Raw genomic sequence first — 19,050 nt, forward strand, 5'->3', positions numbered from 1 at the left:
CATAGTAACTAATACTATATTACAATACATAACAAAGTGGGTTTTGAAGTTGACCGCTTAGGGTCAAAATCCAGACCTACCATTTACTTGCTATGTAACCTTTGGCAAATTTTCTCAACTCTCCCCATTTAAATTTGATCATATGAAAGAGTGGAATTAATAATAAGGAATGAGGGGAAAATGGCACATAGCTCATGGCATTTGTATTATTGTGAGTTTTAAGTTTCTACTATGTGGACTCTATGAAGCACTTTACCTATTTCACTAGTCATGACTATTATCCCCTGAAGTATGTATTATCTTCAGTTTACATATTTGTCAGCTCAGGCTTTTAAGGCCAAGTAAGTTGCTGAAAAGCACACATCAGAGACAGAATTTCAACCCAAAATAAATGTTCTGACATCAAAGAACATAGTTACCATGATAGTCCAGGTTACCTGGTGTCCCTCTCTCTATGTCCTTTTCTAAGTTCCTAGGAAAGGAACTGAATGAGTACACTCTCATCCCTGAGGCACTCAATGGTGGTTTGGAAAGCAGAGTCACATCACACAAACATAATGTACTGCTGTAACCATGCAGAGGAGGAAGGAAAAGTAGCTAGTAGGACCCCTTTTATGATTTTTCTTATGGTGGCCTTTAATAAATTGTCCCTCATCATTCCTCATCTTTGTTGTTTCTGATGCTCGGTCATAATGAACTGCTTGTAGTTCCCTGACAAATGGGCTTCCTCAGGATTCACATTTACACATGATATACCCTTTAGCCTCTTCTCTAGTTGAAGTAGTTCTACTTGTCCTTCATGATAATTTCTTGATAATGTCACCTTTTCCAAAACTCTCCTCTGTTTTCTAGTGAGATTTACAATCTTCTCCTCCTAAGCTAACACAATATTGATTTCTTGCCTCTATTTGTACTTGTTACTCTATAATAATGTCCTACTTATATTTTCTCTCACTCTCGCTCTACTCTGAACCCATGGAAACAAAGTTTTATCTATAATACTGTCATTTGTGCCTAACATAGCACTTGGTATACAGAAGATGCTTGATAATAACTGCCTGAATAACAGTAAATATATGTTTACTTGCAGTTGAAATATAAGCATAATTCATTCTAGCTTCCTTATACAAATTTTGAAATGATAGAGGAAATCATATCTATGTATATGAAAACTATTGTTGAATGTATTTACTCAATGTCAAGTACTACAAAGCTACCAAATCTAAATTAACCTTGGGCAGTTTCTTTGTCTAAACAATAGATATAGTAATACATCTTTATGTATTCATTCCTGAAATAATTATTAAGGTACTTCTATGACCCAGGCAATATCTAGGTGCTAGTGATAGAATGGTGGTAGATAAAAGTTTTATAAAACCTGACATGATATAGTCCCTGTACCTCTAGATCATGCATTTTAAAAAGTTTTGACTTTATCCTTAGAGCAATGAGAAACTATTAATAAAACAATGGATTAGAATTGCATTTTTTAAAATTACTCAATATGGAGACTGGATTAGTATATATAGATTTGAAGTGGGAAGACCAGTTACAAGGCTGTGAGTGATAATTCAGGTAAGAGATGATGGTGATCTTGACCTAAGAAGTGGTAGAGAGGATGAAAGAAATGAAGAGATTTGAGAGATCAGAGAGGTGTAGGATTGACAACTATTAGAGCTTGATGATGGGGCCAAAGAAAGGAAGGAATCATAGAAGATATTCAAGTTTCTGTCTTGGGCTGCTGGTGAAGAATAGATTCAGTCATTGGAAGAAGCAGGGATGGTGGGGTGATAATCCATTTTCTTTAGGACTCATAAAATTGCTTTGAAGATTAAGTGAAATAGTTTATATAATAGCAACTACCACAGTGCCTAGTGCATTATAGCTTTTTTCTGTAGTCATTTCTATTTCCTTCTTCTCTTTTCCAAATGTGCACCAGTAATTTAGTAGCAAACGTGGGAATAGAATCCCAGGCTTCCATTTACTAGTCTAGAGTTGGGTCTTTTTTTTTTTTTTTTTAATGGACTGCTGATCTATAAACAAAAATGAAACATGGAGATTTTAAAGCAAATATTCACAACTTATGCTGGATTGCTTACAAGTTGACAGCTATCCAACTTATTTTTAGTTTATATTTAAAATGAATCATATGTTCCAAATGACTGACAGAAACACAGCTTTGTTTCTGAAGCCAATTCTTTTCCTTCGTTTTTGGACATCATTCAGAGCTGTAACAGACTTTCAGGGTGTTTAAAAGCATTCATCCACGACAACAACAAATGCTAATTATCATAAAAAATAAACAGCTCCTGTTAACATCATTCTAAGAATTTCTCCCACTCCAGCACTATATTTCATCTATCATCCCATCTGTTTGGGGGGTAGGAGCAAAGACTGGATGGAAGTATAATTATCATGTATCAAACTGGACAATACAATGAAATACAAATGAATATAAATGGAAGGAAGAGCATACATAATAAATAAATCTGGAAAGAGAAAAAAGAAACATAAATAAAATGGCACACTGTGTTCTGCAGTAAATAGCAGATACATTAAGTCCACAATGGAGTCAGTAATGTTTATCTTGTTGAGTATGAGATGGGTTTTCTTCCCATATCAGTCTATAGTCCTCATTATAATCAAATTTCCTCCCACATGATCAAATAGTCACGTTGTTCACATGGAAGTTTAAAAATTCTCTCTGTTCAATTCTACCATTAAAATTCTACCTGGAGACTTTTAAACATATCCAAAAAGACAAGGAAAATTGACTTCTATGTGTTTATGAATACATTTCGAAAGAAATCTGCCTCTGTTAGAGTCACTTTATCCTATAAAAAATATGAACAGCTTAGTTCTCAAAAGTGTTTTAAAGTAAAAGGACTACAAGTGGTCAATTACAAATGCAATTAGCTCATTACAAATGATATTAAAAACATGAACAATCATGTGCCCCTAAATAGAAACTAAAAACTCAACAAGGACTGGGACTTTGTTTATTTTACTGGCATACACTCACACCTGTAACTGTTCCTGGAATGTAGCAGGTGCTTAATCGATAGTTTTTAAATCACAGATTGCATAAAAAGAAGCAATTATAAGCTTTTATCCTCAGAGGATTTTTAAGCTATACCTAGTCTATGAATAATTCTGTAGTGATTCTCAGCACCAACATCTAAATAATCAAGGACCTTTGGAACCTCCAAGTATCTATGTCATCTTCAAAGTGAGAAGAGTGACATTTTCTTTTAAATAGTAACAAAGTATTTTTTTAATCAATTTAGTATAAGGTCAAGCCTCCATTAAAAATATACACATCCAATTAACTAATTATATATGTTTATCTATTTAAATTTGCCTCAATGATATGTTTATAACATTATTAAAGCAAAAGATCAATTACATATGAAGCTTTTCTTTAACAAACTGTGATATGATCTCAATCACAAATCCCATTATCTCTTTATTCAAATACTCAAGAACCACATATATGAAATAAAGATGTCATACACACACAAACACACACAACCAAATAGTGAAGAAAGGTGGTACAGTCAGCCCTCTGTATGCACAGGTTCTGCATCCCTGGATTCAGTCAAATGTGGATCCGAAAATATTTGAAAAAAAACATTATATTGTTGCTGATGTGTGCTATACAGTTAGGCGTAGGATAGCTGTACTGAATATGTATAACTTTTTTTCTTGTCATTATTCCCCAAACAATAGAGTATAACAACTACATGGCATTTAAATTGTATTAGATATTGTAAGTAATCTAAAGATGATTTAAAATATACAGGAGGATATGCCTAGGTTATATGCAAATACTATGCTATTTTATGTAAGGGACCTGAGCATCTGCAATTTTCGTGTCCTCAGGAAACATAAACCCTCAGAAACAAATCACCTGGGGATACTGAGTGATAACTGTATATCCATAAAATTTTGAATATTTGTGAATTTTCTTTCTTCTATGAGGAATTTTAAGATAACAAGGAGCAAATACAAAATACAACATGTACAATATCCACATATATATTTATATGTGTGTATAAATATGTATATAATGTGTATGTGCATATATATATAAAAGTATTTGATATTTGGGCAACATTCACCTGAATTATTTCAGAGGGAATAAAGAAGTAAATAATCCATGGATTCATAATGCATGTGTATTTATATTTCTGTATATGACCATCTATAAACATATGTGGACCAATTTATACCTGATGGTGCCCTGGACCATCACATTATACAACTTAGAGAAATCATTCACATAGAAAGTTAAAATTATTTGAAATATTTCACTTTTTTTAAACAGAAAAGCAAAATTATTTTATTAACATGCATTCAGACTCACTCTTTCTTATCTCAATGAAAATGTTAAATTTTTTTTCATTGTTTTTCCAACCCTGTAATCTCTGTTCTCTGTTCTCTTGGGAGAATTTCTATCTGCCAATTTCCATATGGTCAATTTTATTGTCAAATGGACTAATTTCTGCACATAGTTCTAAATATTGAATGAATGAACAAACTGTGCTCTTGTCATACTTTAAGAGAATTTAAATTCAAATGAATTTCAATTTTGATGTAAATGTCAAGGTATAGTGAAACACCTTAGAATAAAATATTTTAAAATTCTAATTTAAAGAGCACTGTTTAGTCATTGGTAAATATCTTAATGTGAAACTCCTTATCACTATATAATAACCAAACTAACATGCACTCCCTTCAACAATATAACTGCAAAAAAAACCTAATACTTTATTTTTACTACTTTCTTATACTTATCTATGAGACTTGTTTTTAATTGATAGCTCAAGATAAACATTCATATACAATAACAACATATATTTAAACAGGAAAGCACAGACAACCTCTAGCCAGAAAATATTCATTGAAGACACTAAAATAAATACGACTTTGTAAGCTCTATTTTCCAAGTCCCTAAACTGTATTTGCATAGAAATAGTTCCCAAAACTCAAGTATTTCAGTGAGTATAATGTTTGAAATTTGAAAAAAACACTTTTTCAAATGTAAACTTGTTAAACAAATAAAGGTTATTACTTTTCATAAACATTCGTTGCATCTAAAGAGCTAGAAAAATGTTAAGGCAAATTCTCAATTTCTTGATAAGTTTCACTGACAACCAATTATGAAAGTTTAAGTTGGGAAACTATCCTGAACTCAGCAGACAAATTCTTTTAATAAATATTTCAATATTATATTTCACACTATCTCTATTCTTTATCGAATTTTATAGTGATCCTTCATCAAAAAAAAAGTGCTTCTTTTAAAAATACAGAGAAAAAATATGATTTAGCTTTTTTTTGTTTGTCTGGATGTGTGAAATTAGTGTTGATATTTGATTCCAAATGTTTTTCCAAACTTCAATTTAAAAAAACAAAACAAAACAAAAAGACCACACAGTAAGAATCTCAAATAAGTTTTAGAAAATTATTTACATTTAAAACACAGCCCCAAAGGCTACTGATTTTTCTTACCAGTGCTGTCATCATATACGACTGTGACGGTTTTCCATTTGAAGAACTGCACCAAGTCCAAAATGGCACGGCTGAGTGAAGAGAAGTCTGGATAGAGACTGACATAGAAGGAATCTTTGTTGTCTGACACCTGGTGCTTCCAGCGGGTCTGTATGTGGGGAACCCCTAGAGCATTGCAGATGGACTGCACAGCGTTTGCTGAAGAGCTGTGTGAAGGCCCGAAGATGGCAGCCACCCCAAGAGACAGCTGATCACAGGCTGAAGAGGAGATAGAAGTCTGTCAATAATGAGAGGAGTGATGCCAGTGTGCTAACACTACATTATTATTGGAAATCCAAAGGTATTATCTTGATATATTTTTCTTTAATACAACACCTACTTTTTGCTAATTTTATATTTTGTCTAACTCTAAACATTTTCAGTTTGTTAGAAGGGAATGAATTCATCCAGACACCTGCCATTCAACATTCAAATAACTTTACAAATAATGTCAAGGGAGGGAGAGAGGTTAGAACAGAGAGGAGGAATACTTTGGAATTTAAGACGTTCATTCTGAAAGAATGGTTCATGTCAGGGAGTTGGAGGAATAGCGTTCCTTCCAAACTTCACTGGCGAGTCCCTACAATTTCAATTTCTTAATCAGAAGCCCTTTGGTTCCTTCTTCCCATCCAGAAAGCTTTCACCACACATAATTATTTGCATATGTCTGGTGATAGAAGTCAAGCTGTGCATACAATCACCCATACAAAACCTAATATGGCTCAAAAAGGATGATTTCATATGGATTAACCCCATTGAGCATAAAGAACATCAAAGTCATTAGGTAAGAATTTAATCACCTTTATTAGATCTTTTATATTGGCCTAAATTGTTTTTTAAAGTTGTATTTATTCCTAGGAAATTTTATTCATATCAATAATAATTGCAATAATCAAGAGAGGCATAAACATACTAGAAGGTATTCAGATGAGAATAGATATACTGTGACAGAACTATGAGATACACTGAAGTGAGTTTGGGCCTAGAAAGTGAACAATTACGGGAAACATGAATATTGTCTTTAAATATTTGAAGATATGGCTTGTGAAAGAGGCTTAAGTTTGCTTCATTTGGCTGGAAAAGGAAGAATTAGTACAAATGGTTAGAAACTTCTCATGAATTTTGATGTAATTTAAATTCAAGAATTAAATTTAAAGAGAAATCAGTAATATCCAAAAAAGAAATAATCTGCTTCTAGAGGGAAGATTTTGCCCATCACTATAACTATTTAAACAGAGCTAAAGAGAATTGTTGTTGGAATTTAGGCATCAGTTGGCTGTTCAGACCCAACTCTTCCAAAATAGTTTATAATTCTAAAACATAAAATTTTCTGATGTTTTCTTTCAGGAAATTTGCTCCATAATAGGCAATGTGATAGATGGATTCTTAAGCATAGAGATATTTAATAATTAAGTAAATTTTAGTTTAAAAAAAAAACCCGCTGTTTAAATTTTCTTCTAAAATTTAATATAATCTAAATAAATTATTTTTTGTATAGTCTTACTTTTAAAATAATGATTAAAATTCTAAATCAGTAGAAAGGCTAGAACCTAAAATTTTTCACTTACTTGAATCTTAATTCACAAACTCAGAATAAAAAAATTTCCTTTGTCAAATTTTTGACAAATCACAAATCAAGGAATGCTAAAAACATTATATTGAAAGTATAAAGAAAGTTTATACTTAAAATTTAGAAAGTTCCTAATTGTGTTTCAAATAAGTTTTCAGTAATAAGAGGGGTCATTTAAAAGCAACATATGATTCAAATAAGAGAAAGAGGCCCATAAGGTTAAAAATACTATATTAGATCTCTTCTTTATATTATCCTTTTACATATTGCTGTGCAAGAACTTCATAATATCAAAACCATGACATTCACTCTTTCAACATCTCACAAAGAAAGTTACTCATATACTCATTTGAGCTTTTCCTAGCTTCTGCTCAAAGTCAGTAATCTAATTTGATTCTCAATGGATGACAATGTTTGTAAATTCATTTTAATATTTTTGAAAACTAAATAAGTTTAATACCTCATAGTAACCTGTTTGTTGTTAGAACATTCTAGTCTGTTTTTTATTTTTTATTTTTCATGTTGCGCCTTTGAAGTCAGCATTGAGAAATCTATTAATATTTTATTTTTACTGCACTCATATTTCATATTCTTTGGTCTAAATGATCTCAATTGAGACAGAGCTTCTTCTTCCTAATGGAAATAATCATGAACTATGTCACTAATCAAATGCACTTGTCTTGCAGTTAATGACGTATTTTGCAATTAGGATGACAAATATAGTATTTCGCAATAACCTTTACCCTTTTATTCAGCCTTTAGAACCTTTCATCACCCTGACATGGTTCTGAAATATGGAAACTTATTTGTATTCATAAAGATATGAATTCAAAGGGCAGGCAGAATATAGGCTTTGATAAACACTAGTTAGCTGGGGGAAAAGAAGGATTCTTTCATCTCAAGAAATATTGTACCTTATCAGTGTCCATTAATATTAATGAGGTTAGAAGAAATCTGCACCAAGTTAGAGTTATAAATAATTATGTACATTTCTATTAATGTAAGGTAGCTAATAAAATAATATTAGCATTACAGAAAGCAAATATTGTTTTAAAAATAGAAACTTGGAACAAATGCTTTGTAAGTCCTCTCCTTTGAGAAAATCTGTATTATGAAATTGAATTCTTGTTACATAAATGCTAACTACACACACAAAAAAAATCACGTACTTTGATAAAGTAAGACTGTAGAAGCATTTCTCAAAATACATTTACTACTAAGATTATTGTTGGGTTAAAATAATACCTTGATAATAGTTTTTCTATTACCTTCCTTCCTGTATAAATGTTAAATTCACATTCCACAAAATTATTTTCTTATTCTTATAATTTAAAACACAGTTTTACAACATAATTAATGATATAACAAAATTAATAAAGTATTATAATTATTACTTCATAGAATATAATTTTTATAACATTATTCACTTATTTTCAGTTACGAAAAGAAACATCAAGGGGTTAAAGATATGGGCATGGAGTATACATAAATTAAAGGTTGTTCAAAATTTTCCAATAATGTTTTAAGATTGAGCTGACTTTTTTGAAGTCGCTTGGAACTACAGAACTTCCAAGGTAGTCAGTAAATTGAGACCACAGTAATACTATAGTAGAATTGACAGATAATGCAAATAAATTATAAGAATGGGTTGCAAAACTTGGTATAAATCCATTGACACATATTGTTTTATTTTAGGTGAGTTCTTAAAAATAGAAATAATTTATTAACAAAACAGCATTGTGGAGAAAGAGAAACAATTTCACTATCTCAGATCTAATTGCACTTCCTGCTATAAGCAATTTTTTTTGCAATGGGTGATCATGTCACTTACCTTTCCCAATAAAATTTATGTGCATTTTAGAAAGAAATTTTTCATAAAAATATTCCTAACAACTTATTAATTATACTTGGAATTAAGAAATCTCTTAAGAATACATAGACAATTGAATTCCCCAAAACATAATGTTAAATATCTGTCAATTACCTTTCTTGGATGCTTCAAAACTGTCGTAGAGGTTTATCTTCTGGGTGTCATATGTTAGGGTGGTATTGGGCAACAAGGTTCTGTTTCTGTTGATAGTGTTCACAGCAAATCTGAACGCAAGTTCCTCAGCTCCCATTGGACCAGATTCCACATATTCAAAAATACCACCTGGCAAAAGGAAAAAATAATCACAGTTATTACAAAATATAGAAAATGTTGAAACTTTTCTATACTTTTATGTGTGTGTTGTGTCTTTATGTGTGTGCATGTGTGTATGTGTGTGTGTATGATCAGTTTAAGCACATGGACTTGTGCTTACTTTTTGTATGAACATGAATATTCAGTATGTGCCCTTTTAGAGAAATCCACACTGGCAAAATTATTGTGGCATTGCAGCCCAAATTAACATAATTTAAATATAATTTTGTCTTTTATCTTTAGTAACTACTTCTTTTAAGGCCTAGGCATATATAGATCTTGCCTTAAGAAATAAACATTATTCCTCAAAATAGGACAATAAATCCTCTATACTGATATAATACTATACAGTTAGGCATTGTAAAAATTATATTAAATTGTCTCCATTAATTCAGAAAGCAGAATTTTTTAAGAACAATATTATAGCACTTATTATGTTAGAAGGCCAAAATACTTATTCATTTGCAAATTCCAGCATCTTACTTGCAAGAGAATGAAGTAGCATTTCTCTATTTGTTTTACTCTGTTTTTTTTTTGTCGTTGTTTTTTGCAGAAGTTACTTGACATTTGTGAAAGTTAACTTTCCCAAACAGTGCAAATCCCTTAATCAGTGAATAACTGTAGCATATAATTTTGGCCATAAAATGTAGAGTATAATTTGAAAACACGACCTTTCCATTAGTCATCTTCTACCTGCTATGTCTCAGTCCAGTTTCCTCGTTCTTGTCCCAGCCTTTTCTCTTTTTGACATCATCTCTCTCTCTCTTCAGTAATGAATGACCTAACTAAGACCTTTGCCTCCAGCAGAATCTCTTCCTTGTTGTTATTCTGGTGAATGGAATGAAAGGGGAAGCACCTGATACCTGACACTCTCCAACCCCTGTCCTTGGGAAACTAGTACTTTATAAAAAGAGAGCATTTATCTTTCTCTCTTTCAAATTTCACACCATGTACTCTCAGTACAGTCATTCACAAATTAAATTCCCTTGAATAAGCCATTTGTACAGCTTGCAATTCATATCTCATCAAAAGTCTTTGACACATGAAAGTCAGATGAGTATACTATAAGCAAACTACCTATTATAAATTAGTAGAAGTCATAATATGATAACAATTCTAAATATAATGTATTAAGACTCAAGAAAATACCATAGTAATCAGATGAATTTATATTCAGGAAGAATTGAAAAATTTTGTTATTTTACACTATATTAGTTTGTAATATTTCTCTTATTCTTTCAGCTAAATTGATGATATAGTTACCAGAGTAATCAACTTGTTGTGAAATAGTACTCTGAATATATTTAAAATCATTGGTGACTTAGCTAAGCAACAAGGATAATAAATAAGTATTTATATGCCTAGTGGATGTCATGAACCAAATTAGAAGTCTTGTACATGTGGAGAATAGTGGTATGAGCATGGACAATGGAGCCAAACTGGGTTTACATTCTGTCTCTGCCGTTTGTCATTGTGCACATTTGGGCAGTTGCTTAAATCTTATTTCAATGTCATCCTCTCTAAAAAAATGATGATAATGGAAGCTATTGCATACAGTTATAAAAATTAAATGTTATCTCATCATGAAACACTGCAACAGTGGCGGCCATAGGGTAAGCCCTCAATAAGTGTTTAAGAGTTCACTGTCTCTTCAAACAATTTCAAGTAGTATTCTTTTACAGGAAGGAATCCTTTGGTCAAAAGTCATATACAGCTATAAAGTGATAGAGCCAGCATTGGAATCTGTTGGTGCCTGACTTCAAAGTTCTTGCTTATTCCACTACAAAGTAGTAGTTTTCTTCAATATTTCATTCAGGCAAAAATACTGAGATTCCTAAAATTTTAGATATGATGACCTTAATAATAATATGTAAGTATAAATGTAAGATCATATATAAACAGGAAAATAATTGAGCAATTGAAAAGTCATTCTTAAAATTAATTGGAAGTAAAAAATCAATTCTAGAAATCCAAATCTGAAGTTGTTCCTTAATGGCAAAATAAAATGAAAAACTGAACTTTCTACTTCCCTAAGTTCATATTATAGTTTCTATGCAGTATAAATACAAAATAAGGATAAAAGATAGTTAATATATAATGATAGTAAGTTAAAATTTTTCTATACTTTACTTGTCTTCAAAATAAATAATTCGAATTCAACTTTAAGTTTACATATTTGTCACTGGTTCGAATATTTAAAGAAATTTTTGTAATTGTTTAGGAAACCCAAATTCTACCTTAATTAAATAACATGAAAAATTAATCTCTATTGATCTAAAGTCAGAATTTAAAAATTTTGTCTATAAAAATAAAAATATCCAGATAATGCAAGCTTTCCATGCATGACACCTCCCAATCTTATTAACTCAAGGAAAAAGAGATCACTACCCCTGATGTATGCAGGACAGGTATGTGCAGAGAGGGTAAAAAAAATCTATTAAGAAGTACTTCCTGGGAGTGGCTCCATAGTGTAGTGGTTAGCACATCTGCTTTACATGGAGAAGGTCCTGGGTTCGTGCCCCAAGTGGAGCCATGGACCATATCAGGGTGCACTGGGGCGCCCCTCCTCCCCGCCCAAGGTGTGCCAGCCCAGGGCGCTTGTGGGAGGAGATGCTTGGCCTCAGAGATCCAGTTCTTAAAAGGAGACAGCAACATCCATTAGGTCACTGGTAGAAGGGAGAGGGGGGAATTAAAGAGGGCAAAAAAATAAAGAAAGAAAGAATTACTTTCCAAAAAAAGTTAGGTGGGTGCCTCAAACTTATAGGAAAAAAACGAAATATTTTGTTATTCTATTTAAAAATCTGTAAGGTTTTTAATAATATTAACATATTAATTTTAATCAAAGAAGAATAAAAGTACTATAATCAAGTAGATATTATAAAGACTCTTAATAGAGCTCACTATTTATTCTTGACTTAAAAATGACTTTTAGAAAATAAATAATAAAGAATAATACTTGATTAAGATAAATCACATATTAATAGTAAACATGTTTAAGAGTAAAATAGAAAAGAAGTCCCATTAAATTCAGGAAAAAGATAAGAATGTCTATAATAATCACTCTTCTTTAATATTATTCTGTAGATTTAATAAATGCAATTAGAAATTAAAATTATTTATTTAAATATATATAAATAGATTCATTTTTATTTAATCGCATCTAGAAAAGAGACAACTATCTTTTGCCAACGGTGTTCGACCATAACAATAAAAATAATAAAATTGAGAGAATATATCACAAACACACTTCTATTAGAACAAATGCTAAATAAATGAGTTTTTTAGGCAGAAGAAAAATGATCTCAGAGGCAACCATTGCATTACTAAATGTATAAAGTATAAAAGAAAGGGTAAATATGTGGGTAAATATCAATAATTTTTGGCTAAAAGAGCATGAATAGTAACATCTTTTAAAGTTTATAATGTATGTAGAATTAAAGTGCATAGTAACAATAATGCAAAAGTCAAGAAATATATAAACTGAATTAAAGGATGTGAGTATTCTAGCAATATTTGGAGAAAAGTAAAGGTAATAATTATTTTGGACTATAATAATTTAAGAATATATATTAATGTCTAGAGTAAATAGTAAACTAATATTAAAGTAGTACTGGATCAAAATTTAATAGAGAAAAAGTGACTAAATATTTTTGTACAAAAAGTTAAGAAAAGATAAGTAAAAGAACAGAAACAGAAAAAAACACTCAAAATACACTAAGATGTTACAAGTGGTAGGTATAAAACAATACATCAGTAATTACATTAATGATATATAGAATAAATTCATATTTTATTGTTTATTGAACAGGCTAAAAAGGCTCAAAACTCTAAGCTACTTACAAGAGAAATAGTAAGAAATAAGAAAGTAGGGCAAAGATCTGTCCTAAAACCACACTAAACAAAAGCTGGTGAAGCTATTCTAATATTAGATAAAGTAGACTTGAAGACAATAAAAAAAATAGAGATAAAGAATACGATTCATAATGAGAAAGGGGACAATACATCAGGATGATATCATAATTCAGAATCTATATATACTCAGGGAAGAAAATGCTAGACATTGACAAACTAGGAGAAATAGATCACAGTGGGAAATTAACACATCACTCTCAGTACAGGTAGAACAAGCAGACAAAAATATCGGTTAAGATTTAGAAAACCTAAATTACACATTTAATATATTTGACCTAATTAACATAGATGAAACATGGAACCTCAAAATGACAAAATAACTTTTTTCTTTTCAATTATGTATTTACCAAAATTGATCATAAGATGGGCCATACCAAACTTCGACACATTTAAAAGTATTAAAATTATTCAGAGTATGTTATCCGAACACAGTGATATTAAGCTAGAATTCAATAACAAAAAGATAACTTGAAATGTCTCAAATTGAAAAATTAAATAATACATGCCTAATTAGTCCATGGGTCAAGGAAAAAATCCGGATGAGAATTATAAAACTTTGGGAACTGGATAAAACTAAAATTTTGGCATTGAAATCTTGTAGGCTGCAGCTAAGCCATGCTTAGGAGAAATTTAAAATACTGAAAATCGATGATCTAAGATTCCATCTCAAATGTCTAGAAAAAGACAGAAAAGCAAATCTAAAGAAATTAAAAGAATAAAATAGACTATAGCAGAAATAGAGGACAGAAATTATATATCATAGAAACAGAAAAATAAAGCTAAAGCTTGGTTATTTGAAAGATTATTAAAATAAATGAAACTTAAGCAAAACTAATCAAGAATAAGAAAACAGTGGGGGGAGGTGGTGGCAGGGAGGGTACATGATATACTTCTGGGGTGTTGAAGATATTCTGTTTCTTAATTTAGGGGCTTGGATATATACTACGAGAGCTTTATTCCATGGTTTACACACTTTGGCATACATAGATCATAGATCATCTTTTAATAAAATTTTATTTATTTGTTTGTTTATTTATTTTTTAGTTTTGGCATCTTTATTCAATAAATACATCTTCCAGTTTCTGGAATTCAATCTATTTTTTTAACTATTGTTAAATTTATTGGGGTGACAGTTAATAAAATGATACAGGTTTCCGGTATGTAATTCAATAATACATCATATGTATATTGCATTGTCTGTTCACCACCCAAAGTTAAATTTCCTTCACCATATGGAAGCATTTGCATAAAAGTGCTAAAGCCTTTATAAGTTTGATAACACAAGCAGAAAAAGTACTGAATAATACTGCCCTTGAAAAAATCTAATCAAACACATAAACATGATTAAAGGGAGACAAACAAGAAAATATATGAAAGTATATTAACTAAATATGAACAAAAAAGTTGATATCTTTAATATATAAATAATATTTACAAATAAAAATATAATCACTTCAATGGAAAATTTGGTAAAGAACATGAAAAGATAATGTATATGTAATATGTGCAAATAACCAATGGACATATGAAAATGTTCAAAGATAGAGAAAAAAGATTAAAAAATTGAGATTGAATTTCTACAGATCAAATTTGTTGTGGTGTGAGAAAAAGCACAATTAAAAAGAAAAATAAATTGATACAAACTTTCTTAAAAACCTTTTTGAAAATCTACCAACCTTTTAAAATATCATATACTTGATTCCACTGACTATTTATAAGACATAACCTTAATTAAAGATAATGTAGTGGTTTTGTTACAAGGTGTTCACTGTGTTCATAGGAACAATATAATTAGAAAAGCTCTAAATATCCATGGTAGGGGATTGTTTACATAAAGTATGGTATATATAATTAATAAAATACTGTGCATCTAGCCATTTTTAAATTACTCCATAGAAGGTATTTGATGACAAAAATACTGATAAGTAATTACAATAAGCACTTATGCAAAACAAAATATTGTATGGCTCACTCTAGATGACAGGCATTTGATTAATTTCAATTTCCTCCTATTTGCTTGCTTATAAGTTTTAAATAGTTAATAATGAACCAGTGTTAATCTTACATTTTTTTAAACAAATGAACAAGGTGTTTTAAAATAAAGCTAGAATATTAAAGAGTAGCAGAAAAACAGTGAGCAGCTAGAGGAGAACAGGAAAACTCAGGGTGTGTATACATTTGTTCATGATGAAAAAAGTCAAAATATTTGTATACTGGAGAAAGAAACAACGGGAAGAGAAAAGTAAGAGGTAGGAAAAACAGGGGATAACTGATGAAGCCAGGTGGCTCGAGAGCAAGAGAAGATCAAATTCAAAACATGGAAAGGAGACAAGCCTTGGGGAAGAGGACACCTTGTTCCTTTAAGCAAGAGGCAATTATCTGTAATCTACTGATATGAAGATTGGCAGGAAATTGAGAGGATACATATTTTCTTTTCTTTATGAGGTAGAAAATAAGGATAAATAAATTGGTTCTCTGAGAAAGAAATCAGCTATTTTTATTGTAAAAGTATATCTTTGGTTTTAAAAATTGCTAATAAAAAATTACTAATAAAAACTACCTGTTCATAAACCTACAAAAGGAAAACTATTTATATGATTTTGAACAGGGCTTTTCTCTTTAAAAAGCTTGAGAAATAATAGTCGTGTTGTGCTATTTATCTCCTACAAAATATATTTACTTCTAAACTTATTCTTTTTATTGTAAAATGCTAGAAATGTATGTAACATTTCATAACTATGTGGTACATGAAGAGGATTTGCACCCTAAGAAGTTCACAAATCAAGTTTGGTTGGTAAAATACATCCCAGAGTAATAAAAAAACATAGAACTATATGATCCCAAAGCAGATCTTAGAATCTATAATTATATGCTTCCCCAAGACTAGACCAAGATTTATCCAATTTTACAATTTCATGAATCTAGTGACCACTTTCTTGTTACTACCAAATTCCCTATTCTCTATAGGATACAAGCAAAATTCCATAACTTTCTTGTACTTAACTTTGGCTTTTTGAAATTAAAAAGATTATCTAAGATAAGTATTCTTAGTTTATTTTAGTTTGGTTAACTTGCTTATATTTTTAATTCAAGAAGAGGTGGTTACATCTTATATAATTTTTATATCATACAATAAAATACCTGCAGTTCTTTCTCCAAGCTCATAGTAAAAGTTAATAGTTCACATCAGTCTCTAACAGGCTTGCTAAAGGAAGGAGAGAAACACAAGAGAAGAGCCTTTTCATCTAAAGCCTAGTTGCTTATTTTGTTTTATAAGTATAGAAGAACAAATGGCAAGGAATCCCTCGTTTACACAGAACTCTCAACACTGAACCTTTCTATATCACAGTCTCTGACTCACAAAAGAACATTACTCAAGACTTGAAATAAAAGATTTATTTTAGTCAACTGCTGAAGCCTATCCAAATCTTTTCTCTTTTAAATCAATTTTAACTACTACTGAGAATTGTATGACTCAAATCTGTGATGGATGTGCCAACCAATGTCACATCTAACTTTTGAGGTCCTACCTTAAAGTCAGTACAATCAGTGTTTTATGGACACTTAATTTAATAAATGAATTGATGTTATGAATAATACATCATCTGTTATTCTCTCAGAAGATATGCTGTTTTTTCCAATTAACTTATAATAACCTTATTTTCTATCTAAGCAAATACAGATGTTCTCCTCATTTTAATTTTATACAAGTCCTCATCTAAAGGATAAAATTATCATGCTTATTTATAAATGTCAAAGGCCATTTTAAGAATGTCCTGGATAGTAAATGATATCAGGGTATTATTTATTTCTTTTTCCTCCTTAGGCAAAATAAATAATAGAGTGATTATGTAAGAAAATATCTTTGTTCTTAGGAGATCTATGATGAAATGTTTAGGGGTGAAGTGCCATAAAAACAAACATAGAAAAATGATAATAATTTTTAATCAAGGTGGTGAATATCATTTGAATTCTTCTTTATACTGTAAAATATTATAATAAAAGTTCAGGGGGGAGACAGGAAGAAATAAAACTCCTTTATGGAATCATTTTGTTATTACTGCATGATTTTAACAGATGTCTTAAAAAGACGATTAAAATAATCTGTAAGTATTTATAAAAATGTTTACTTTGTACTAAAATTGTACTATTATTATAAATATAAAGGATAGAGGAGTCTAAGAATTAACACAATCAAAAAATCATCTGGTCTACCCATCCTTTTGATACTCACATTGCTTCTACTACAACATGTGAAAATCGAGAAATGGCAAATTTGTAATCTGAAGTAGTTTCTTATTTCTCTAAGAGACCTGTAAAACAAAGTTCTCTCACATAGTAATCCATCATCTGCTTCCCTGAAGCTTCTAACCATGTGTTCTCATTAGAATAAATTTAATTCCAACTTTTATATAGTCATCATGCAGAATTTGAAAACAGATCCCATCTTCCTATTATATTTTCTTTTATTCAGGTTAAAACTTTCCACTCTTTTAATTTTTTTGGCATATGACTATTCTGATTCTTTCATTTTTCTAGTTATTTTTTTCTCTGAAAATACTCCAGTATAACCACAGTTCAATGTGGGTCCATTTTTTAATCATATTTCAAGTGGATCCAAGCAAAGCAAATCATAATGGAGCTGACAATTCCCTAAATTAATGTAGTATACATAATATAAACAGTAAATTTATTTTTAAGAATATAACATCATACTCCTGGTTTCTCTTGAGCTTATTGTTGAAAAAAACTTTATGTTTCTGATGTTCTATTTTTTAATATTCTTTACATGTGGCCTTTACTAATATCATCTAATTATAGTTGATCTAATTTTCTATTTAAGACTATTTGGATTTTGATCCTATCATCATCTCCTTATTAATTCATTCAACATCTAATGTATCAAGACAAGTTAGTAATACTACAAAGATATACGAAATGCTTTTTTTTTTTTTTTGTCTTTTGGTCATATTCAGTTTTGTTTCTATGTCCAAGTCAGAGACAAAAATAATGAGTAAGAGGGAGTTAAAGACAAAGCCTCAGATCATAACCCCATGGATATCCCTACTGGAGGCTCTTTCTGTTGTTCAACTAGCTAATGATCTTAATTATTGTAGCTAATAGCTCATAGGTCTACATCATTTCTACAGGAATATCACTGTAAACCTTTTCACATGCTCACACATCAACACATACATTTGCAACTTTTTCTCTTAATGCATTCAGTCTTTGCCACATTCATCTTCTCTGGAAAGATATTTCTCACTGGTCACAATCCCCATCTGACTAAATCGTGTCTCTGCTTTACATTCCTTAAGTCCCAGATCACTTTCAAACATTCTAATTCTACTCCTGTCTTCTGACTTTTAAGAAAATTAAGTCAATATGAAATGTGTTTAAACTTGAGCTCACTCTGAAGGATGAAAGTTTCTGACACTCGACATTTATTGAGACTATACTCTATGTCAGGCATCGTGATAAATGTTTTACAAACATTAATAAAAAATCAAGAAATATACTTAAATCACATATTCTGTCTTCAATATTTCCCATTATTATAATATTTTATATTTTAATTCTGAACATAATTCTAATATTTAAGTTGTCCATAATGAGTCCAAGAATTGCTTTCCTCCTCTAGGTTCCATAGTCTCACAAGATAGTTTAATTCGTAAGCCAAATAACTTGCTTTGCTGGGTCTATTGTGTTCTGCTTCAGTAAGACCTTGGAGCAAGTCCAGCATCCAGGTCAGTTACATAGTAAGTGATGGACACTGGATTAGGACACAGGAGACTTCAATCCAGACCCCGTCTTTTAGTCACTATGCTGTACTACT

At 30.6% G+C, this 19,050-nt stretch overlaps 1 protein-coding gene across 3 annotated transcripts in view; it reads right to left on the reverse strand.

Moving 5' to 3' along the window:
• Positions 1-19,050, reverse strand: part of LOC102896341 (glutamate receptor ionotropic, kainate 2) — a 551,413-nt gene that overhangs the window by 352,721 nt on the left and 179,642 nt on the right. For all 3 annotated transcript variants that reach the window (XM_006926267.1, XM_006926268.1, XM_006926269.1), the window contains exons 2-3: positions 9,105-9,272; positions 5,512-5,769 (exon numbers count right to left, since the gene is read on the reverse strand). In XM_006926267.1, the coding sequence (XP_006926329.1) occupies positions 5,512-5,769; positions 9,105-9,272 (426 nt within the window). The remainder of the gene's footprint in view (positions 1-5,511; positions 5,770-9,104; positions 9,273-19,050) is intronic.

Source organism: Pteropus alecto, unplaced genomic scaffold, assembly GCF_000325575.1.
Source record: "Pteropus alecto unplaced genomic scaffold, ASM32557v1 scaffold7, whole genome shotgun sequence".
Lineage (NCBI taxonomy): Eukaryota > Metazoa > Chordata > Mammalia > Chiroptera > Pteropodidae > Pteropus > Pteropus alecto.